Source organism: Mastigoproctus giganteus, chromosome 5 (genome assembly GCF_048544385.1).
Source record: "Mastigoproctus giganteus isolate SK-2022 chromosome 5, ASM4854438v1, whole genome shotgun sequence".
Taxonomy (NCBI): domain Eukaryota; kingdom Metazoa; phylum Arthropoda; class Arachnida; order Uropygi; family Thelyphonidae; genus Mastigoproctus; species Mastigoproctus giganteus.
The window spans coordinates 92,376,831-92,402,576 of record NC_143579.1 but is presented as its reverse complement, the minus strand read 5'-3'; the positions used below and the strand labels follow the sequence as shown (position 1 = coordinate 92,402,576).

Sequence of the window (25,746 nt, the reverse complement as noted above, 5' to 3'; positions counted from 1 at the left end):
TCACATAACTGAATGAAATTGATATTGTTTATAAACATGGTAATCTGCTGTAAAAGTTTTAACACTTAAATTATGTTTTTTTGTGAAATAAGATTAAGGAACTGAACTCTTTCATTAAATCCATAGATTTTTTGTCTTCTTGGAAAAGGCTGTCCATCTCATATGGCCATCTGTGTTTTGTAGGCCCTAGGGACTCTTCGTTCTGAGGCTTAATAGGCTTACCGAATGAAAATGCCCTTGTATTAAATATAATTTTATTTGTTTTTAAAGAAATTCAAAAGCATTTCTATAAATGTTATGTGGAAATTATTTACACAACATGTTTATAAAAGTTTAAAATCGCACGAACAGATTCATCACTTTTTTTAATCAAAATTATATGATGTTCACTTCACAGAATCCAAATATAAAGCTTTTTGGTAAAATACACCTTGATTCCATTTTCAATATATTTTAATTTTACATGAATTATAATATTATGTATTTAAATTTTTTCTTAGAACCTGACATGTCACTAAGAAGCATAAATTTCTTTAAAAGATAAAAATTTTTCATTAAACTGGCTGGCCACTATTTAAGCTACCCAGGTGGTCAGCTTAAAGGTCAAAGTTTGGCCTAGCATAATGTTTTTTGCCACTAGTCAGCTTATTATTTGCGGTTATTTACTGTATTGGTCTTCATAATATTTGTAATACTACCCACTTGTCCGCTATTTTATTGCATTTTCTAGTCATGGTGGGCGGTAAAAATTTACCTATTAGCAATGTGTGCATTGATCAGCATCAGTTAATATGAATTTTGCCCATTTTTGTCCAATGCAGCTATCCTACCATTTCCCAACGTCCTTTCAGGATTTTTCCAGTCTTAAAAAAAAAAAAAAAAAACATGCGTGTGGAGCCATACCTAACGAATACATGGGTTGGCTGCTATTGTTGTTATTTGGTTTTTAGGAGCATTAGCAACTAAGGCCATATTGCTCCGGGAATATGCGATGGTCATTCCCTGACCTTTCTGCATCCTCCGTATTTGGTGGTGATGGGCTCGAACCCCGGTCTAATCAAGAAGTGTGTGCTACGCACTGTTGCTCCTTCCCACCTGGCTACGGAGGCACCTTGGCTGCTGGACTTGAACTACTAATGTGATGTTGTTATTACGGGGAAGCAACCAGTATTCAGAGTTATATTTTTCCAGTTTGTTTGTCCCCTCTGGATTTAATCATTTGTTCAAATTGAGGATGTTGGATCATGGATCACTTTCAGCAGACTCCTTATCCTCTTTGAAATAATGGTACCAATTGAAAACTTGTGTATGGCCCATTGCAAATTCCCCATAAAATAGCATATGCTATTTTATGGGGAATTTGCATATGCTGTTTTAAGAAAATTAAATGTTTCTCATGCAGTTTTCTAGATCAAAAGTAAAATTTGGCACGTGCACATGTGCATTCTGACATTTTGAAATATAATGAGATGTGAAAATACTCCTGAACACATGCTATGCCACATTGCACTCTTTTGTCTCAAATTTCAACTACAAGAATAATCTAGATATTTTTAAATAGACCTTATATGTTTTCATTATTAACTCTGTTACCTCTGCTAGTAATGTGAATGTACTGTGAATTTTTTTTTTTTTTATTATATGTTTAGGCAGTGCAGACCTCACTTTAATAATGACATGTTTCCAATTATCCAATGATTTCCTGTCACCCTTATCAGATCTAAATTACTCCCTTTTTTTTTGTGGGCTGTGTAAAGCAGTGTTTCAGCAAAATACACAGACATACTTGAAATATAAAAATCAAAGGCACAAATTAAACAAGTTATATGTGTCAAAGAATTAATTAAATTGGTCAGATTCATTGCCAATGCCTCGTAGGTTACTGTTTTTTTTTTAAATGGCTTATATTGGTCTCCATTTGTGCTTTACGGTTATGTATCCAGATTCTCATACCTTTAGAAGATGTTTCCTAAATACAGATTTCGCGAATACAGATACCGCGAATAGTGGGGGTTTACAGTAAACCCCCACTATTCGCAGTATCTGTGTTCGCGTATTCACGGTCGCTGATTTAAACCTAAAAAAAATGTGAATTTTAAAGCGCCGTGAACATTTTCCGCCATGAAAAAAACATGGGCGTGGCTAAAATCATTTTGCCCAGTCCACAGAGTAGTACAGTAATCCTCGTATAACACGTGTTTACACTACACGAATTCGATCATACACGATTTATAAATGGGGGAACGATATATATAACATGAACCAAATTCGCTTAAGCACGATTCGCCTTTGTGTTTACAAGAAATGGCAGTCGAACGCAGAATCACCCCAACTGAACGCAACAGGAATGAAGAGAAGATTCTGAAAATGTATTTATTTTTTTATAGCAGTGAAGGGGGAAACACATTTCACCATAATAACGTAAAATTCCAGCTATCGGTATTATCGCAAATGCAATTAGATCGAGTTTACTACCAGTTTATAACAGATTCCACTAGCAGGAAAGCAACTGGAAATTGTTTTTATTGTTTTATTGTTTACTAAAGCAGAAATGTGCTTTAGTAAAATGTGAGCTAGTGAGGTGTTAGAGTGTCTCTGCCTTTATGGTGTTGTTTATTCAGTTACTATACGCTCACAGCTTTGTTTATGTGTATCAAGCGTGCCTCCTCATTTTGTAATTGTGCTTTATTCCCTAAAAATGAGTAAAAATAACTTAAAAGGTGTAAAAAGGAAGCGTCCTGCGCTCAATGGGTGGGGAGTGACAAAATCGCGAGTGCGGATGTTTCACACTAATTCTTGTTCAGTATGTGTAATGCGCTTGTCATAAAAGGTTTCATCTCTTGCTTTTAATTGATACATTTACAAAAGTGAAAATCTACCATTTTGCAGTGTGTTGGTGTAACCAGACTTTTTCGAGCATGTTAACGTTAAAAGAAAGTGACTTTATTGTGGACAAATTCTTTTCTAATCCTACAAAAATATGCCCGCGAATAACAAGGGAATTGTGAAAAGATCAAAGAAGGTGATGACATTAGCGAGTAAAATTGAATTGTTAGACAAAATTTCTAATGGTGAAAGTGTCTCCTCAGTGGCAAAACATTATAAAATCAATGAGTCAACGGTGCGATCAATCAAGAAATCGGAAGAAAAAATCTGTTGTAGTGTCCGTGAAAACGCGCTAATTGCATCAAAAATTTGCTCTGTAACTTGTGATGTGAAATTAGAAAAAATGGAAAAGGCTCTAAATCTGTGGATAGAAGACTGAACTCAAAATAAAATCCCGTTAAGTTCACTCATCATTCGTGAAAAGGCAAAACACCTTTATCAGCGCTTCAGCGAAACTGGTGATAGCACTGGCGGGATAAGTTTTTTAGCCAGCAAAGGTTGGTTTGAAAGATTTAAAAATCGATATGGCCTTCATAATGTGAAACTGGTAGGCGAGTGTGCATCAGCGGATTTCGTGGCTGCAGAAAGTTTCCCGACTGAACTAAAAAAATTAATTACACACAAAGATATGTTCCTGAACAGGTGTTCAATGCAGACGAAACTGGGTTGTTTTGGAAGAGAATGCCAGCCAGAACATACTTAACACAAAATGAAAAATCTGCTCCTGGATTCAAAGCTTCCAAAAATAGGCTTACTCTTTTGTTTTGTGCAAACGCTAGTGGACACGTGATCAAACCAATGCTCGTGTATAAATCGCAGAATCCACGTGCTGCTTTGAAGGAAAAGAATAACGGTCATCTTCCAGTTTATTGGGAATCCAATAAAAAAGCCTGGGTAACAACTACACTTTTTAGAGAGTGGTTTAATGATAGCTTTGTGCAAGAGGTGGAAAGTTACTTATCTTCAAAATCTTTGCCTTTCAAAGTTCTGCTTCTTATTGATAACGCGCCAGGACATTCAAGCAGTCTAGAATTTGACCACCCAAACGTTGAAATTGTTTTTGCCACCCAACACCACATCACTTTTACAACCGCTAGACCAAGGTGTGATTTCTGTGTTTAAGTCCTACTATGGTCGGAGAACTTTTACTGGCTTAATTGAAAAAATGGAAAGGGAGTCAGACTTAACTGTAAGCCAAAGTTGGAAAAATTATAACGTTGCAGATTGCCTGATCAACATCAAGACATCAGTTGATGAGATAAGTGCATCTACAATTAACGTGTGTCGGCAAAAATTGTGGCCAGAGGTGGTTGTTGCTAAAACAATCCCTAATGTTAATGAACTGGTTGCCGATATTGTAGAAATCGCACAGGGAATAGAAGGCAGGGGCTTTGAAACCATCGATGCAACAGACATTCAGGAACTTATTGAGACTCATGCAGATGAACTTACAATAGAAGAGTTGGATGAATTAGTAACAAGGTCAAATGAAAACCAAAATGATGCTGAGGAGGAAGATCTCGACGTTGTTAGACCACAGTTAAATAGTAAGTCATTAAAGGAAATCTTTAGCCTCTCTATACAACTTTCAGAAAAGGTGGTAGAAACGGATGCTAATTTGGAAAGAAGCATCAAGTTTAAACGAGACCTAGAACAATTACTCTTGCCTTACGGGGAAATTCAAAAGGAGCTCAATAAAAAAAATGAAGAAACAAACTTCGATTATGAGTTATTTTTTGCCCAGCAACCCATGTTCTTGATATGTTTTTGAAAGGTTTGTTTAAATCTAATAAATATGTACAGTATTACATTTAATAAATTGTTTCTTATTTTCATTTTGATGCCTTATGCTTGTATTTTTCTATGTACTTTCTACGTTTGTCTATGTACATAGTCATATTATGTAGGTAAATACACATAATACGTACAGACAAAATTTTAGACTAATTTTTGTTATATATTTCATACTTTGGAACGGAACCCCTTTATTACTATGGGAGCCATAACTCAGTATTCGCGGAATTTCTCAGGAATGTAACCCCTGTGAATAGCGGGGGTTTACTGTATTATTATGCACAAGTGGAGATGTATTAAATTGAATATAACTGATGTGGCTGTTTTGAGAATTTATATATCAGCTTTTCAGTATACTTTACTAGCATGTAAAATGGACCTTTTTCTGTCTATTTGCTAAAGTTGGAGGTCCTAACAGTATTAAAATGAATTTTCCATCTTTAAAGAGGGTGTAGTAAATATTTGTTTTTATTTCAAGTAAAATATTATATTTTAAAAATAATTCTAAATAATAATTAAAAAAATAATCACTGCATACTGTATAGTTTCTTTGTAATAAACTGTAATCATTTGTAGAATTTTGAAATTATTATTCTATTGACCCTGTAGACACAAATTGATAAACTAATGACCAGTTCTTTTGTTCACCTATGATTAATGAATGCTGCATTATAGTGATTTTCATGTAAATAATGGGAATTTGTGTTATTTTCATTAGTTTGGCAGAGAAACTTAAAAGCCTCTTTGTGCTCTTTGCTGGCCATTTTGTTCACAATGCAGCATCCTTACTTGATCTCAATAATCCTAACAAAACAGGTAAGACATATATGGTATTGTTATTATTTGTATTATGTAATTTTTTTTTCATAAAATAATTTATATTAAATATTGGCATAAACTTAATTTGGGCCGGTATCTTCATGCAAGGGGGTGTTATTTTAAGAGTAGTATAGTATTTAATAAAGCTTATTATACATCTGAATAAAAGTAATCAGAGTTCAAAATAATTCTATTTTTCATATTTCAATTTAAAAATCTCCTTTCCAATTTTACCAGAGAGTTCAAGTTCAATTATTTTGAATATATTCATCAAAGAGATTCATGAATCAAATTATCTATATGACATTATTGCATATAAGAAAACACATTTAATAGATGAATAATACTATACAGACATCAGCAGTTGCATCCTCACCTGGAAATCATCATCGGCGGCATACAGCATAAATTTGAGTGATTAAATAATCATATACAGGAAACCGTGGTATACAAGAATGGAGAGCAGTAAACACAGTTTAAATAAGAATTTCATGATACAGTTTGAAATCAGTCTTACAAAACTGACTGACAGGTGCCTCCGTAGCCAGGTGGGCTGGGCAGGAGCAGCAGTGCGTAGCACACGCTTCTTGATTAGACCAGGGTTCGAGCCTGTGAGCCACCAAATACGGAAAGGTCAGAGAATGACCACCGCATATACCTGAAGCAATATGGCCTTAGTTGCTAATGCTCCTAAAAACCAATAACAACAACAACATACAAAACTGACAATAACTGGTGGTGACAAAGCAATATTTGGAGTTACATTTGGTTAGCGTTGTAATTTGCTACCAGCCTAGATCTAATTGTCAAAGAATTGTAGCCACCTCCATAGCCAGGTGGGAAGGAGCAGCAATGCGTAGCACACGCTTCTTGATTAGACCGGGGTTCGAGCCCGTCACCACCAAATACGGAGAATGCGGAAAGGTCAGGGAATGACCACCGCATATCCCGGAGCAATATGGCCTTAGTTACTAATGCTCCTAAAAACCAAATAACAAACAAACAACAAAGAATTGTAGTGTCTAATTAGTAGATCTAGTTGTAGTGTCTTGTTCATTAATATGCTTTGGAAGGTGATTGTTCTTATTGAAATCTTCCAAAATAATATTGCTGCTGAGAGATGGGTGAGGGAAATACAAGAAATAGGAGGTAGATGGAGGTAGTTCAGAAGAATTTTGGAAGGGAAGATCTGAAAGGGGAGAAAGCCAGTAGGAGTTTTTTATTCCTTTTTAGATAGTGACTCACTGTTCTGATTTTGGGATGGAGTGAAGGGACTGTTCCCTCACAAAGTGCAACACCCCAAGCTATTAAGAGGAATTCTTAATAGCTTCTTCAGCCAAGCTGTAATTGGCCAAGGCCAGACTAGAGTAGCTGGGTTTTTCAGCTCATGAATACCTGTATTGTAAAGATTCAATAAATGATAAACCACATTAACTGATACTATAACAAAAATAGTCAATGCACAAAGGAACCTCTGACCAACCAACCAACCAGCCAGCCATCCATCCATCCATCCATCCTAGTATGCTTCATTAATCACTCTTTTTTGTTTTGTATACCCCTGATGGTGGTCTTGAGGGAGAGTTTGCAATGACTGTAAATTAGATTTTAATTTGCCAGCTGGAATTAAGTCTGAGTAAATAAACACCTACCAATAGACTGACTGATGTTTCTGAGGTTTGTTGTGCACATCATTCCAGTGACAAAAGTTACCTCTGCCACTTGTAGTCAAAAACCTCTGATGGACCTATTCTTCGGTTCCCCCATTTGTGGGCAAGGATGGCAGTATAATATGGTACAGAATTATATAGTCCCTAGTACAGTTTTTAAAAATATATGTCATAGGGATTGCTTTGTCATGATTTTGCACAAGATCTCTGGTGATCAATGAATAATATTAGGCCTGATCTAAGGTAGTCCTTGATGGCATAGGTAAACTGTGTTGTTTGAAGATGATAAAGTACTCAGACAATATTAGGCCCATTTAACACAAACAACAAAGGGAGCAAATTTTGAACTCTGCTAAGTACTTTTTGTATTTCCTAAAAATTATTGGTTTTTGTCCATTTGTTTAAAATCTGTAAGTCAGTTAGTCATGTTTATCTCATATGTGTGACTGTTTTTTTACATGGTCATCAAAATTTCTTAAAAAATAAAAGTTGAAGTGGAAGAGGAAGATGCAGCCATTTTTCACAAGTTGATGGAGAAAGAATACAACTAAACAGCATTTGTATCAATGTAATTCTGTAGGAGTATAAATAATATTAAAGTTTTTATTAAATCTATGAACTATTACTTTATAATAATATAAATGTGATTTTATAATGTAACTGATTTACTTAATATAACTCTACCATCATTGTTCTGAATCAATATAAGAATGATATAAATGCTATTTAGAATTCTTCTGTGTTATTCCATAGGAGTATAATTAATATTAGAAGTGTTTTTATTTAAGTATATAATAATACATGCATAAATGTTACATTATGTATTAAATAACATAACTTAAAATAGTATAGTATATACTGCTGTTGCATAACATAGAAAAAATGTAGTGTTATCATACTCATGCCACTTAGTTTTGTATAGTACTTTTAATTTAAATTTTGGCTATAATCATGTGTCAGACCAGAGCAGCAAAGCAAAGGGCTCAAAGTATGGGAGTGGTGTGGGGGGGGACTGGACTTTATAACATGCACTATTTTATTGCCTGTTTGCAAAAGTGCCTGAAGTAGCCTCTGCTACCTCATGACTAGTTCAGTAGTTATAATCACCATCCTCACACTGTGGAGGAGGTCTGGGTTCAAAGCAAGGAACTTTTATGACCATTTTTACACTGTCACTGAGAAAGTCAATCTTAGGTGAGGATAGCAAGGTCTTTTGTCCAGCAAAACAGGCTGACTCACTAGAAAACACATCCAATTTATGAACATAATGTACATAGGTGTATGAATTTGTTTTCTTGTATAACCCTAATATGAATATGTAGAGGACATAATATAGCCAACGGGGATGCCTTTGTGTGTTCATTGTAAAGAGTGTTTGGAGATTAAGGAAAAAATTCAGCATTCTAATGGGCTTGTATGAGGAGCTTGAAGAATAATGTTGATTCCTCTCGAAGGAAGTGAAATGAGGAACCCAGCTCAATACTAGATCCCATGTTTGAGCATCAGACAATGCAACCACATCCTCAACGGCAGAGATCTTTGGTCCCACAGGAAGTAGCTACTATTGGCAACTTTTAATTGTCTAGAAAACATATTATGGTGAAAGGATAGGTAGAACAGGACAGGTGTATATCTGCCAAGGACAAAAGTTGATGACATAGAGTGGCTATCATCTTTTAAGGGCACAAAAATTCTAATATTATTGTATGTGGTAAAATAAGAGATCTGAGGATTTACTTAACAGGTATGTGGAGAAAAACTTGCAAGTTAGGATTAAATTTGAAAGTGTCTGTAATTTCCCAGACATAATAGGAGGAATTAAATGATAAGAGTTCTAATTTAAATTTAGGCTATAATCACGCGCCAGAGCAGCAAAGAAAAGGGCTCAAAGTAATGGGAGTGGTGGTTGGGGGGGGGTTAACCTGCCAACAAGCAGTTCAGCCCTGAAGAGACTGTGCAAAGCTCGTGGATTAGAATTTTTCTCTTCATGGTCTGTGCTTGTTAACTGGAGAGATTTTTAAAGTAATATGATACACTTACATAGAAAGGGTGCAAGAATATTTGCCAATGCTATCGAGGCAGTATTAGGTGAATTGGGAAACTACTGGCTTGGGGAGGGGATACACAGACTAATAAATTAATAACAGCCACGAGCAGGGATGAAAACAATTTTTGTACTGCTTTCATTGGGTATGCAGCAACCTGGAAAGTTATATTCAGGGAATTGGAGGGCCTGCTTGGAGTCTTGTGAGACAACCAAATATGTGGGCTGCATTAGTGTTAATAATAACAAAAACAGGAATAACATATATTTGCTTGTACACAAAAAAAAAAATTCAGTGAATTTGAAGTACTAGTTAAGTCATCAAATATGAATAATGTAGGGATATGGGGAAACATGATGCCACTAGAACATAAAAGATGCAGAGTTTTAATAATTGGTCCTTGAGATTGTCACAGACATTCTCTCAGATATGCCAGACAAGCTGTACTTGCTACCTGGGAGTCTAAAACGCTGATGGAACTGATATTTGGGTGACATTCGAGTGGACCCGATTTCGGCCAAGTCCGGACAGTCTGTGGCAGCCAAAACCCTCTGCTTGCACCTTCACGATGGTGGGACTGTTAGTAATCCTGGGTATAACCTCCGTGCACAAGCACACTGTGGTTGACCACTCAGGTGTGAACCAACATAAACAGGGGTCGAGGTGTGGCACCCACACCACATGGAGGAATGCCGCCCCTCTGTGTTACCAGGCAATACTAGGTGGTAGATGACTCTCATCAACCGGGGCAATACTACCACTTTGCTTATTGGAGGCTTGAAGTGGTGGAACCCATGTTTAGTCTCCAGAGCTAAGTTCCGGTCAACCCTTCCCCATCTCTTCCATCATGCAGTATGACTGGTGACTTTTGAGGTCATGAAGAACACCATGACGAGATCCAATCTTCCTTACGTTTCAAGGGTACAGCTCTAAAACTGTGTTTGCAGGCCAGCCGCTAGTTAGTACATCAGACCGAACCTATTGGTAACTCTTTAGGAGGCTTCTGGATCAGCTAGTGTATAATCTTGCTACCTCTACTCTGCCAAATAGTGACTGGAGGGAGTCCAAGTAGTGTGTATGCAGGGGACATTGTCGAGGCCACGTTATATCAAGGATATGGGTATATTTTTACCATGTGTATGCCATATCCAAAAATCTCATTACTTCATAAAGCATGTCCTCCCCCCGACTTTTTTCTTACTATTGAATACACCATGAATTGTCAAACTAATAGAGTAATCTTATCTGAAAAAGATCTAAACTTCCCAAGCACTTCCTAGTTCATTTCACAAATATATGCGGTCTCAATTCTAATCTCAACAATGTCCATTTCCACGTACTTTTTCTGACAGGATCTCAGTTATCGGTTGATTCAACCTACTGCTCATCTCAGTTGCCCAAATTATTCGCTGTATGATTCCTTTTGTCTCAAAGGTGGTACTTGTGCATATGTCCATCCCAATATTCCCTGTCAGAGACTTGGAAATTTGGAATCTCCTCTTTTCGATCTTCTCTGGCTTAAAATCTCTCTACCTCATTGTGTTCATCTGTTGTCTCTACCGTTCTCCAAACTCCACTAATCACTTGGAGCTCTTTGACTTTCTCCAGTCCAACTTTCCTAACAGTGAGATAATTTTCTTGGTGATTTTAATGTTCACAACTTCAGCTGGTTTCAGTTTTATAGTCACACCGATCCAACTGGTCGAGATGCTGAGGCTTTTGCAATTACTAATGACCTTGCACAGATTGTTCATTTACCTACAAGAATACTGGATAATCCTAACCATACAGCCAACACGCTTGATCTTTTTCTCACAAACAATTCTTATTATAAGTAAACAGTCGAAGTGAGTGGTCCTTTAGGCACCTCAGATCACAACTTGGTGATTGTCTCATCTCCAATGGAGCCTTTATCTCATGGCTATTCCCAACCTCCTATTGTTTGGCATTACAAAAATGCAAAATAGGATGACTTTCGCGATTTCTTTTTCTTGGTCGGATTACTGTTTCGAAACTTTTGATGTCATCGTTTGCTCAGATCGTGTCAGTGAAATTATTCTTGTAGGAGTGGAATCCTTTATTCCACACTGCACCTTAAAATCTCATCCTTTATCTAAATCTTGGTTTTCCAATAAATGTTCTAAGGCTGTTCAAGAGAAGAACATTGCATATCGTAATTGGCTTGTTTCCAATTCTTCAGTTTCATTTTCTGACTACACCAAAGTTCGCAACCATTGTAAAGCAGTTATTAATCAGTCCAAACTAGATTTTGAACAGGCTAAAGGTAGAAAACTTGCTTCTTGCCCTAATGGTAGCCGAGCATTCTGGTTTCTTGCCAAAGCTATTGGCTGCAACTCTTGCCCACCTCTGTCAAAACCAGTTGGTTCTGTTGTCACTTCAGCCAACGATAAAGCTGACCTGCTAGTATCCCATTTTTCTTCCAACTGATGTATTATTAAAGATCTTGGTAAAACACCTCCCACTATTCCCAACACGCTCCATTCAATACCTCCTGTGGTCTTCCGTCAAAAGGATGTCAGAAGGATTTTGACGAATCTTGATGCTAAAAAACTCCATGTCCTGATGGTATTTCTCCACTAGTTCTTAAAACCTGTGCTCCTGAACTTACTCCTGTTCTTTGACACCTTTTTTTACTTTCTTATTCCAAAGGTGTTTTTCCTTCTGCTTTTAAATTTGCTCATATCCAGCCAGTTCCTAAAAAGGGTGACAGATCTCTCCCATCTAATTATCGTCCCATTGCAATTACATGAATACCTCACATAGCACGGTTTCGCTATAGCGCGGTTTACAAATTGAAAAAAAAAAAAAAATTAACTGTGTTAAACACCAATACATTTGATATGGATGTATGTATTATAATGTCAGCACATAGGCCAATGCGTTATGGATTCAAGGCCATGCTGACTGTTGTCGCAACTCCCATTATATACAGATTCTGCTTGCCTTCATACATTAGTAAACACTCTAGATTCCGAGCGGTGAGGTCGTTGACTGTGCATAAGCTGTACAAATATTTTTCGCGGTTTATTTTTATTAAAGATTATTTTGTAAAAGCGTTACACCTTTATACACAAATATGAGTGGAAAGAAGAAATGTAATGGGGCTGAGTGTTCTTCTAGATCCAAACATCGAACGAGGTATGAAAGTAAGGCAGGGATTGCAAAATGACATTCGATGTTATAAAGAGATGTATGCAGATAAAAAGAAGAAAAAACTGTGCAAACTAAGCTGATCAGTTATTTTTCAAAATAAAAATACGTACATACTTCACTTATATTCTTTTGGTATGTACATACTAAAATAAAAATCATTTATACTGTACTTACTAGTAATTTTCATTTTTATCATTTTAGTTTCTTTTTTTGCAAGAACTTCGTGTGCATCAATTTACAGTAAACAAACACCTGTATATTTTTGCAACTTGACCCATGTAATCAAATTGTCGGAATGCATTACATTAAAATGCATACTAATAATACCTTGATCAGTGTGGTATTTTTTTGGCACGAATTAACTGCGTTATGCGAGGTATTCTTGTACTTTTACTCTTTCTAAAGTAATGGAGAAATCAATTAACTGCCAACTCTTAAACTACCTAGACACCTTCCGTCTGATCAACGATTGCCAGTATGGATTCTGTCAGTGTCGATCCACTGGTGATATTTTGGCTTATGTTACCCATTTATGGACAAATTCAGTGGAAATGTTCAATGAAACACAAGCAGTTGCTCTTGACATCTCAAAGGCCTTCGATCGTGTTTGTCATAAAGGTCTTCTAAACAAGCTTCCATCTTATGATTTGCCAACTGTTTTTTGTAGGCCTCATATCCAGTCGTGCCTAAAAAGGATGACAAATCCCTCCCATCCAATTATTGTCCCATTGCAGTTACTTCTACTCTTTCTAAAATAATGGTGAAATCAATTAACCACCAACTCTTAAACTACCTAGAAACCTTCTGTCTGATCAACGATCGTCAGTATGGATTCCATCAGTGTTGATCTACTGGTGATATTTTGGCTTATGTTACCCATTTATGGACTAATTCAATGGAAAGGTTTAGTGAAACACAAGTAGTTGCTCGACAACTCAAAGGCTTTCGATCATGTTTGGCATAAAGGTCTTCTAAACAAGCTTCCATCTTATGGTTTGCCAACTATTTTTAGCAATTGGTTATCGAGTTTTCTCTCTGATCGCTCACTGAGGGTGATGGTAGATGGCTCTCTGTCTTCTAACTTCTCCACTAATGCCGGTGTCCCCCAAGGTTCAGTTCTTTCCCCCACTATTTTCCTCTTGTATATTAATGACCTTTTTCCATTGACTGGAAGTCCTATCCATAGTTTTGCCGATGATAACACATTGCATTCCACTTTCCATTTTGAGAAACCTTGTCCTGCTCAATCAGCTTAAACTTCTCGAAAATCTGCTGCCAATTCCTTAAATGCCGATCTTCAGGTAATTCTCCAGTGGGGCAAAGACAACTTAGTTGATTTAAACCCTTCTAAAACTCAGTCTTGTCTTATATCTTGCAAAAATGATTCTTCTGCTCCTATGCTTATCTTTGTTGACACTCCGATTTCTAGGCAAGTTGATATATCTCTTTCGGGAATTACCCTGACTTCTAATCTCTCTTGTCACAAGCACATTACAAATATTGCTTTCTCTGCATCTAAAAAATTTGGTTTTCTCTTTTGCTCTCGGCATTACTTTTCTTCCAAACGGCTGTTCATCTGTATGTCGCAAACCTGCCCTACCATGTAATATTGTTCCCACATCTGGGGCGGTGCTCCTAAAACCTCTCTCAGGCTTCTAGATTCCATTCAGAAGAGGCAGTTTGGTTAAAAGTCTAATGTCAACAAATATCTTCTCAACCTCCAACCCAAGCACAGTATTATAGGTTCTAATACCTCTTGTGTTTAGGGTTTCCATAAAAAAAAAATCCCTTATATTCTGAAAATAGAACTTTGAAACAGTTTTCACAAGCCAGCCACCATATAGTCCACCTAACCATTCATTCATTAATCATTCTGTCTGTGTAAGGTTTGCTCAATGACAGAATTATTATTATTATTTATATATATATATATATATATTAGACTAAAGTGATAACAACTAAAGAAAGCAGTTGGTTGGAAAAATTTAAAGTTTAAAATAGAAAAGGTAATAATAATCAGCTCATTTCTAATACAAATATAACAAAAAATTAGAGATGAAACACAGTCCCCATCACTGTATATGAAATGAGCACCTCCGTAGCCAGGTGGAAGGAGCAGCAGCAGTGCATAGCACAAGCTTCTTGATTAGACTGGGGGTTCGAGCCCGTCACCACAAATGCGGAGAAGCTGGTCAGGGAATGACCACTGCACCGGAGCAGTATGGCCTTAGTTGCTAATGCTCCTAAAAAAAAATTTTTTTTTAAATATATGAAATATTGTTTGAATATTAGAAATACAGAACTGAACTATTTTCAAGTTATCTAATAAAATATGATTTATCTTTTCTTACAGAAAACCTGTATTTTGATGATAATTCTTTGGTAGTTGAAAAATCGTGTAATTTGCTAGAACACATATTGAGTACATTACACAAGTGTTTCCTTAATGACAGAGAAGGATTTATTAATAAAGAAAGGTTTACAACTCTAATGCTTCCATTAGTAAACCAGGTATGTACTTTTTTGTTCCTTTTTTTGCTACATTTAATATTCAGTGGAATGGTCTCTGCAATTGTTACTTCATATATATTTGAATTTAAAATTATACTCCCCAGTTAAACTTCTAACCCACTGTGTCATTACTAAATTTGGGCATTTAAATTTTTGTACTGTGTAGCATTGTGCTCAGAGTAAAATAGCACCTTTTTGAAATTTTTGCACGAGTGCTATCCAAACCTCTCCATTAAACGTAGTTATGGATTGTTATTGTTTGGCCTCACATGCGAATTCTTACAGCAGTAAACTGTACTTTTGTCTCCACAATATTTCAAGTGAGCTGTTGTTTAAGTCATGCAATTCAACATATAAAAGATAATTTTTGTTATCATAAATTAAACTTAAATCAATATTATAAATTTGCACAATCACCTTTGTGCAAATAAAGAAAGATTTCCATTAGTGGTGAAGCCATTAAAACATAATGGCTTCATCACTCTCACTTCTTGAAGAGTTCTCGGTTTAAATTCTTAAAAGATTTCTTTAGTCAGGGCTGTAGTTAGTCAGTCTCAGGTGGAAGAAGAAGGGTTGTCCCACGAGTCATTCCAGATTCTTCATATCACAGACTAGTGAATTATGGCCTAAGATGCCTATGCTTCATAAAGCCAATAACAATGACATGAATATAATTTAATTCCTCAGTCTCATATAACAGTTAAAAGGAAATTTTCTATAGATAATTCAGGTACAAAATAGCAATTCTGCATTATGGCTGAAAGTAAATTTACTGATTTAGAAGCTGAAAAAATATACCATAACATAACCTAAAAACTACTTTGATTCCTTCTTCAGGAAGCAGAATTGAGTAAGCAGTAAGGACAGCACTTATTTAGTTCTTGCCCTAGCAAGTTCCTTTTTTCATTCCTATTTCTGTTCCATTTTATTTTTAGCTTAATATAAATATCCATTTAAAGTTAAATTCTTCCTCCAAAGAAGAAAAATTCTGGTGCTACATCAAGCATTCTTCTTGAATTGTCCCTAATGCTAATACCATCTTATTCGCATTTAAGTTTTTCTTTTTACATTATTATCACTTTCTTAAATCACATAATAATATAAATTTGCATAATCACCTTTGTACCTATATAACATCCTGTTTTATTGTTCAGATTGAAAATATGCAAGGAGGAGATGAGACCTATCAGAAGAGGATTGTAAATTGCATTTCTCCTTGCCTTGCCCATTTTGCCTCAGCAACTACAGATGATGCATCTCGGAAGTTGCTGAATTATGAAATATTGCTCAAGACTAGACACTCATCCCCAAAGGTAATTGTACTTTATATCCTTATTTTTCACATCTGCATCATAAAACTAGTTGAATTTTCAGTCTTTAGATGATGTTATACAAAATTCAGTTTTGTTGTTTTTTCCATTTCTCTCTTTATTTAGGTACGATTTGCAGCGCTGCATGTTCTCCGGGAATTAGTAACAAAGCTTGATGTGGATTATCTTCCTCTTTTACCAGAATCAATTTCTTTTCTTGCAGAACTGATGGAAGGTAAAATAATTAGTATTTAAGATTCTAGTTTTCCTTTATATTGCCTATTTCACGATGCATGCAAATCCCAATTGACATGGCACCTCATACTTTTTGATTTCTACACTATTATTCTTTGTATTTGAAACATTTTGAAATTTGTAGTTCATCTGATAATCATAGTGGGGCCATAAGTGAATTGCTTTTGAGACACCAAATGATTTCCATGTACACAATCCATACAGATAAAATTTCAACAAAAGTTCCCTCCCCCCATTGAAAATTGCATTACTTTTTGTTTGTTATTGAGCAAAAAGTGAAAGTACAGGACTAAGTTAAGCCTATTCCCTAATTATATGCACTTTCTGAAAAACAAATTTAAAATTAGCATGCACTCAATGCTGTGTTACATCCAGTCATCATGCTCTCTGGTTTCGCATTGTTGGAGCATGGGAGTTTTTTGATTGATGTTTTGTTTGCTGTCAGTCAAAGGTTGCATTACTAGAAGAATGTTGGCTGTCAGTCAAAGATTGCATTACTAGAAGAATTTCAGTCACTGAAAAAAAAAAAAAAACAAGATGCTTGCCTTAGAAACAAATGTACTGGGAACTTGTCAGTGACTCAAGTATCTTGTGACCTGCCAAATGATGGGCTCCCAATTTGGGTCCCAGAATAGAATAGTCAAGTGTATACTGCTCTGGTTGAAGGAGGTTTAATTTTACTGAGAGATTCTCTTGTCAGGGAAATGGATAATTTTTTTTTTAAATAAAAATAGATGGACCAGAACTAGGTGTGGTTGCCAGGAGCAACAGTTGATTAAAAAATTACTATATTACCAACAAATTGTCAGATTTTAAGAGAGATAAAGAGAACATTATTATTTATGAGCAATATTAAACATGATCTGATGATTTGTAGGATAAATATGGGACCATGCTGAAAAAATGTTGCAAGTTAGGTCAGAATGTGCATGTGTCTGCAATTCTGCCCAGGCAACAGGAGGGATTATATGCTGAGAGCCTTGTGGATTAACTCAAGACTTGAGGGAGGGGGTATCAGCACTTGAAGAAAAATTTTTTGTAGTGACAGTATGCATTTGAAGAAAGGTGATGTAAGGATTTTTGCCAGTATCACTGAGGATACCTTAAGGATTCGGGGAAACTGCTAGTTAGGAGAAGAAAAGTAATATAAACACATTATTCTGATTATATAGACTGAAGTAATGCTTGTACTCATCTCAAGAATTATTTTTTGTTGCTGCAACAGCCATTGTTGGCAAAATTTCAAATGAGCATGAAGATAAAGCTAGGGAAACAAGCTTAAATAATTCAAGGGGTTTGTCAGGGTAGAAAACCATAGAAGAATACTTTGTCTTAACTGTGTCTACAAGAATGCCAGGAGAATGTCAATGAGAGCTTGAGGTGTAGGGTAAATGCCCTTGAAGAAATTAATATGAGGGGGCCCATCAGGCAACACAGAGGCAATCTCCAAGGCAGAATGCGCTGGTCCCAAAGGAACCAGTTATTGTTGGTGACTCTATTGTCAGGGAAACGGGGAATATACTATGTAAGAAGGATAGGTGAACAGGACCAGGGTATGTCTGCCGGGGACAAAAGTTGGTGACATTGTAGAGTGGATATCATCTTTTCAGGGCACAAAAGGTGATATTGTTGTACACTTTGGAACTAATGACATTAAGAGTAAGAGTACTGCAGATCTCTTACTCTTAATATATAAGTCGCGAGTTAGGGTTGAATGTGAAAGTGTCTGCAATTCTTCCCAGACACAATAGGAGGGAGTATAGGATAAAAGCCTTGTCAATCAATTTGGCCCTGGAGAGATTGTGCAAGGCTCAATGGGTAGAATTTTTTTCAGCCTGGTCTATGTTTGTTGACAGGAGAGACTGCTTCTACAGGAATGGGATACACTTAAATAGAAAGGGTGCAAGAATATTTGCTGATGCTATCGAGGCAGTGTTAGGTGGGTCGGAAAACTGCTAGCGTGGGGGGATACACAGACTAAAAGGTTAACAGTGGCTGCAGGTAGAGGCAAAAGTGATTCTTGCATTGCTTCTATTAGGATGGGCAGCAGACTGGAAAGCAAGGTAATGGAAATTTCTAGGACTGCTGGGAGTCATAGTGGAACAAATAAATACATGGCCTGCGTTAGAGTGGCTAGGAGCAGGAACAGGTGCATGCGTGTACACCAATGCTAGGAATATAGTTAATAAATTTGATGAGCTTGAAGTGCTAGTCAAGACATCAAAGGCAGATATTGTTGGGATATCAGAGACATGGTGTCACACAGATATAGGCAGTGCAGAGTTGGAATTTGGGGAGTACAGTGTGTATAGGAAGAGAGGAGGGGGTTGTGCTGTTAGTTAAGAAACACATAAAATCTAAGGAAGTGCATCCAATTGATGCTGGTGGACAATGCAGTGTTGAGTCTGTTTGGTGTGAAATAAGCACTGGGAAAGAGAAAATGAGAGTAGGTGCCTTCCTTATGCTTAACTAGAGAGGCAACCAGAGGGAGTAATACTCTTGATCTGATTATCAGTAGTGATTCTTCGTGCATTAAGAATCTGCAGATAAAGGAACTGGGCGACAGTGATCACAATGTATTGATGTGGAAATTATTTAAAGATGTAACTGCCATCAAGGCTAAAGGGAAGGGCTTTTGCTTTCATAAAGGTGACTACAGAGGTCTCAGACAGTTTTTAAATTCTGTACAGTGGGATCAACTGATGATGTTACCAACAGTGAATTCTAAATGGGAAGCCTTCAGGGACTTAATATTGGAGGCTACTAGGCTTTTCTTCCAACTAAGAAATACTGTTCAAGGTTTAGGCCTAAATGGATGTCAGATGAATTAATGAGGCTAGTGGCAGAGAAGAAGAATGTATGGGATGCATATAAAGTATCCAACAGCACAGAACCTATGGCGGGTATAAACTAATCTGTAATCAAGTCACAAAGGAGGTTAGGCAGGCAAAGGCAGATTATGAGAAATATTTGGCAAAGGATGCAAAGAAAAACAGCAAGGAGTTCTTTACTTATGTAAACTCTAGAAGGAAAGGGATGAATCAGATTCGACCACTTAACATAGATGGGTTGACTATTGATGATCATGCTCAGGTAGCTGATAAACTGAATGAGTGTTTTGCATCTACATTCACACATGAGGAGTTATTGGGGGAGGAAAATGCCAGAAGTTTATCAAATGCTAACAGGGGGCTAAGTGATTTTGTAATAACTGAGAGCAAAATGGGAGAGAAGTTGTTGAAGTTAAGCATAAGGAAGGCACCTGGGATGGACGGGATCTATCCAGTTATATTAAAGCAGGCAGCAAAGAAAGTAAGCAAACATTAACCATAATTATGAGAGCTTCCTTGGACTCAGGGAAGGTCCCCATGGGAAGATAGTTGTAGAGGTGTGCAAATGTATCACCAATTCACAAAGGAGGTTCAAAAGGTGACACAAGTAACTACAGACTGTTAGTTAAACTTCTTTAACCAGTGATTCCAATATTTCCCCCGGAAATATTGGTATCACTGGTTAAAGAAGCATTGCAGTATCATCTAGACAAGACTGCTGTAATAGTTAAGACACAGCATGGGTTTGTCAAAGGGAGGTCTTGTCTGACCAATTTGATTGGTTACTATGATGCAGTCACAAAGGAACTGAATGCCAAAATAATTTTGATATCATATACTTAGATTTCAGGAAAGTTTTTGGTACTGTTGCACATGGAAGACTACTGTACAAATTGGAGAGGTATGGCCTCTCCAATTTGTACAGAGGGTAAGCTGCTACAATGGATAAAGGGATGATTGAGTGGGAGACAACAGAGTGGTAATCAATGGACACTGCTCTTCATGGACAAATGTTATTAGTGGAGTTCCCCATTGTTGTTTTGCATATTTATCAATGATATTGATGAAGGTATATCAGGTTCAATGTCCAGGTTGGCAGGGTTGTTAACGACAGTAATGACAGTATGCTACTCCAACTGGATCTAGATAAGTTTGGAAAATGGGCTGAGAAGTGGCAACTGGAGTTTAACATTGACAAATGCAAAGTACTGCATATGGGTTGCAATAACCGAATAGAAACGTACCAACTGGGTGGTACTACACTCAGGGAAGTGGAAAGTGAAAAAGACCTGGGGTAATTGTGCAGCCAAATATGAAGTTTACTGAGCAGTGCAGATGGGCTGCCAGGGCAGGTCATGGAATCTTGTCAATGATATATAGGAATTTTGCTAGCAGGGACAGGGAGGTGATAATCCCGTTATACAAGGCAATGGTCAGGCCACACCTAGAGTACTGTGTACAAGTCTGGAGGCCTCATTTTAGAAAGGATGTAGAGTTGCTAGAATGAGTACAAGACAAAATTGGTGATGGGAACAAAGAGGTGCTCTTACCAAGAAAGGCTTAATTTCTGCAAATTGCAGCACCTGAAGAGAGTAGGCAAGCAAGCTGAATGCTGATGGGATTCTTTGTCTTTGATGGGATTCTTTGTCTTGCTCAGACTAAGAACCTAAGGGGGCACAGTTTCAAATTGAGGAAAGATAGTTGTAGAATAGATGTGCAGAAATTTGCCTTTAGCCAGCAGATAGTTGATTGGTGTAACAGGCTTCCATCTTTGGTTGTGGAAGCTAATAGCCTAAATAAATTTAAGGCTGAGCTGGACAGACATTTGGAACGAATGGAGCGATGAAATGGGAGGTTTCTTTTTTATTTTTTTTTTTTTTTGGCTGATGCTGCATAAGCTTGCTTTCTTACATCGTATGCCTCTACTAATGCTAATGTTAATAAAAGAGGTGCATTCAAACTTCTGCTTAGGACAAATAATGCTGACATAATAGGGCTAACAGAAATGTGGTGCTACCTGGAAATTAGAAATGACGAGTTCCACTATGGCAATAGGAGGGGAATGTATTTAGGGAAGATAGAAAGGATGCTGGGGTCGTGCTTCTTATCAAAAGCAGCCTGAGTGCAAAAAGAGCTTTTGCTGAGGCAGAAGTTATGCCAGATAGCATAGAATGTGTGTGGGGTGTGAGTTAGATGGAAGCAAGTGTCTCCATATGCAGGTGGAATGGGCAAATAAGTGAAATTGTCTTAATATGGGTGAATTCAATCTGCCCCGTATTTATTTGAATAAGTGAGAGGGAAACTCACCTTGGGAACAACATTTTTAAATAAACTACATAATTATTACTTGTACCAGCATGATGGAGAAAATACTAGGATAAGAATATGCTAGGCCTCATTTAATCAAGAATCAGAAGATATTATGGTGCAAGAACCTCGGCAGATAGTGATCATGCAATCATTAGTTGGAAGATGCAGTAGTTAAAGGTAAAGGCACCAGTTTTAATTTCAGATAAGGGAACTATGGCAGTTTAAGGCATTGTATGGCATCTATTAATTTGGCAGATTGCAGAGTGGGGAGGACTAATACATTAGAAGCATGGAATTCCTTCAAAGTAATAGTCTCTTAATGCTATGTATGAACGCATTAAGAGAATATAGCATAAAGAGGATTCCTAGATGGATGAACATGGAACTGGTAGAGCTCCATATTCATCCATCATTCATCAGTCTGATAGAGCAGAAGAAGAAGATAACATGGGAAAGTTACAGAGCAGTGAAAAGTACCAAAGCCTATAAAAGCTACAAATTGATCAGTAATAGTATCACAGATAAGATTAAGAAGGCCTAGGCTGAATAAAGAAAACTCTGGCTAAGAGAGCAAAGAATGGGACAAGAAGTTTTTTGTGTGTGTGAATACAGAGAAGAAAATGAATCAGACTTGACCCTTACTCGCCTTGTGGGATAACCCAGATAGATATTGGTGATGGACTGAATAGCTACTTCACACCAGTCATTATTCGTGAAAGACTCGCTCTTCATGCTGAGGGAAGGCTGGCAAGTGAGGGTAACGTGAAGTTAGTGATTTCTAAATTATAGATAACCGTTTATTAGAAAAACTCTCAAGCCTAAAGGCAAGTAAGGGTCCTGGAGTTGATGGCATATACCCACTAATTTTGAAGGAAGCAGCAAGAGAGTGTACAGAGCCATTGAGATTAATTATGAGGGCATCATTGTACTCAGGAGTGAGAATACACCAATATATAAAAGTGGTTCTAAAAATGAAGTCAACAGTTATAGACTGGAATCTGATGTCGGTGGTAGGGAAAATCTTGGAGGCAGTGATTAAGAGTGCAATCCAGGAACATTTAGATAGAAAATGGCAGTCTGAAGGACAAACAACATGATTTTGTGTGTCCTTCAGAGTGTAAAATCATGTTTGACTAACCTGGTAAGCTATTTTGACACAGTTCGTGAGCTAGATGTAGGAAAAATTTTCAACATAGTTTATTTGAATTTTAGTAAGGCATCTGACTCAGTCCCTCATGAGAAATTAACTGTATAAGCTGTTGCATGTTGGGATTATTGGAAGATTCCAAGATGTATTACAGGGCACAAGGCAGAGAGATGGTTGTGATTAATGTAATGTCAGAAGAGAGGTCCTCCAAGTATCAGTTCTTGGACTACTATTCTTTCTGATTTTCATAAACAACATCAACGAAGGGATAGAGGGTAAGACATTTTAATCTGTAGATGATAAGATTGAAAGAATGGTTAATGGCCAGTGTCAAGCAGCATCCCTTCAGGATTTCTTGAACAGGCTTCCAAGAATGGTCAGAAAAGTGGAAGCTATGTTTTAATCCAGCAATTCTTACACTTGCGGAACAGCAACCCCAAAATAATTTACACACTTGATGGGGTTGAATTAAAAACAGTAGAGGAAGAAGGGGATCTGGGAGTTATAATACCGACAGATATAAGTTCTCTGCGTGGTGTAAACAAGTGGACAAGAAAGCCCACGGAGTTCTATCAATTATTTATCAAACAGCATCCTGTACAGCTGGCATAATCCTGTGATTCCAACCTGTTCCAGCTTATAAAGCAACCACTCATGTGGGACTGAGTCAAATGCTTTGCTGAAATCCAAACAAACAACATTGAAATTACTCCCTAAGTCCAGCTCTTGAGTGATGACCCTGTCAAAATAGCTAACCAGATTAGTTAAACATGATTTTCCCTTTACAAAACCATGCCTGAGTATCCGTCAGAATTTCTATCTAAATGATCCTGAATTCCATCTTTGATCAATGCCTCCATGATTTCCCTGCTACTGACATTACACTGATCGGTGGGTAATTTGCCACTCCACTCTTAGAACCGTCCTTATGATTTGGAGACACATTGGCTTTTCTAATCCAACGTAATCTCTCCTCTGTCCAGTGATATCAATGCAAAGTAACTGTTGAGTTCATCTGCAACATCAGCTGGGGTATCTAATACTATCCACGTCCGTTACATAACGGTCTGATCTGGTTTGTCCTTCTCTTCTTTGCATTTATATATGCGAAGAATTCCTTATCCCCACTGTTATACTCTTCAGTACTTTTTATTGCTCTGTAACTATTCCATGCCATCTTTTTCTGCTTGAGTAATCTCGCAACTTCATTATTCATGCAACTTGCAATCCTCCTCATGGAGTATTTTTTTAATGGTATATATTTTATTTTGTTGAAGTTAAATTTTCTTCTACAAAAAATTAGTCAATTTTTAAGTGATATCACTAAAGTATCAAGTTTCAGAATTCCTAAACTTTAATTAAATGGCCTTGTTGTATTCTTACAGATGAAAGCAGTGAAGTGGAACAGCAGTGTCAGTCTGTAATTGCCGACATGGAAAAGGTGTTGGGAGAGCCGTTGATGAAATATTTCTAAACAAATTGTATATTTATTTTTATTAAAAAATAAATCAAATTAATAGTAGTATTTGTTATTATAAAGAGAAATTTCATATAATGGTTCAAACTCATTATGTTTTATAATGGGAATGTGGTTGAACTGCCATCCTCATAAAAGTATAGGTACTATTGAAACGGGCAAAATAATCTTAAGAGAAATCTCAATACATACTCTAAATAACCAGGTTACATTTCACAATAGTAGGTATCATTTTCAGGCCTTGTGAAAGTGCAGAGCTTTTACTTGAAAACTGAGCCAGGGAACATTGATTATAAATAAGTAAGACTAAATGCAACTGGGCATAATATTTTTAAGAGTTATAATTATCTATATAATATCGATGTAAAAACACCATAGACAACTCTTAAAGGAAAAACTACAATAGTAGTGTAAAGGGCATCATTTCGACTGTATCTCATATTGCGCTCATCCTTCACAACAAGTTACCAGGTATTGCACTACCCACCGATGAAAGGCTAACAAGCCTTGAAATGGTGCCATCTAGGTGGTGGTGGTGCCCACCGAGAATAAGTAACAATAGTCTTCTCTTACTTATTCGAGGTAGTACAATACATGGCAACTTGTTGTGAAGGATGAGCACAATATGAGATACAGTTCCATTATACTACTACTATTGTAGTTTTCCCTTTAAGAATTGTCTATGATGTTTTTACACCAATATTGTATAGATAATAAATAAGATGTTGTTCATTGATGAACTACATCTTTATTATAATCCATGTTACAGTGTTGAGGTGTTAAACTGCATTCACATCTCACCAACCCTTTCCGTTTCCCACCCCTCTCTCTCTCTGTTGGTTTTTTTTTTTTTTTTTTTTTTTCCCTCCCCTACCAACCACGATCCACTCTGGAAGATGTCTGCACGTGTGCAAGGCTCTGCTTCTGCCAGTATATTGAACTATTATTGTGTTTCTTATTTTTTTTAATTGATAATGAGTTAAACAGCTTGCAGATTGGTACAATATTATTTCATTATGTCATTTTTATGTTAAGCTTCAGCAGTATGCCTTCCAATTTCCTTTTGGTTATCACAAAATCATTTAGATTCCCGTTAAATTTTGATGAGCTTCTGACATTCCCCCCTCTCTAAATAACTCCTCATGCATGGATGTAGATGCAGAATACCTATTCAAGTTGTCAGCAACCTGAGCAGGATAACCTTCTGTTAATATAAGTAAAGAAGTCTTTGCTACTTTTCTTTGCATTCTTTGTCAGAGACTTCTTGTTAATCTGCCTTAGCTTGCCTACCCTCCTTCGTGACTTGATTACAGACTAGTTTATATCTGCCATAGCCTTCTGTATCACCTCATAATTTATATGCATTCCATGCATTTTTCTTCTCTGCCAGAAGTATCATCAGTTCATCTGACATCCTTTGTAGAAAGGATAGATGGAACAGGACCAGGGTATGTCTGCCAGGGGCAAAGGTTGATGACGTTGTAGAGCAGATATCATCTTTTAAGGGCACTAATGAT

General features: G+C 36.8%; 1 protein-coding gene across 1 annotated transcript in view; it reads left to right on the top strand.

Annotated features, from left to right (window-relative positions):
- l(2)k09022 (HEAT repeat containing 1 homolog l(2)k09022) overlaps positions 1–24,226 on the top strand; it is a 447,482-nt gene extending 423,256 nt beyond the window's left edge. The window contains exons 39-43 of the mRNA XM_090374601.1: positions 5,399–5,496; positions 14,742–14,899; positions 16,054–16,212; positions 16,336–16,444; positions 24,138–24,226. Coding sequence (XP_090230727.1) covers positions 5,399–5,496; positions 14,742–14,899; positions 16,054–16,212; positions 16,336–16,444; positions 24,138–24,226 — 613 coding nt within the window. The remainder of the gene's footprint in view (positions 1–5,398; positions 5,497–14,741; positions 14,900–16,053; positions 16,213–16,335; positions 16,445–24,137) is intronic.
- The last annotated feature ends 1,520 nt before the right edge of the window (positions 24,227–25,746 follow it).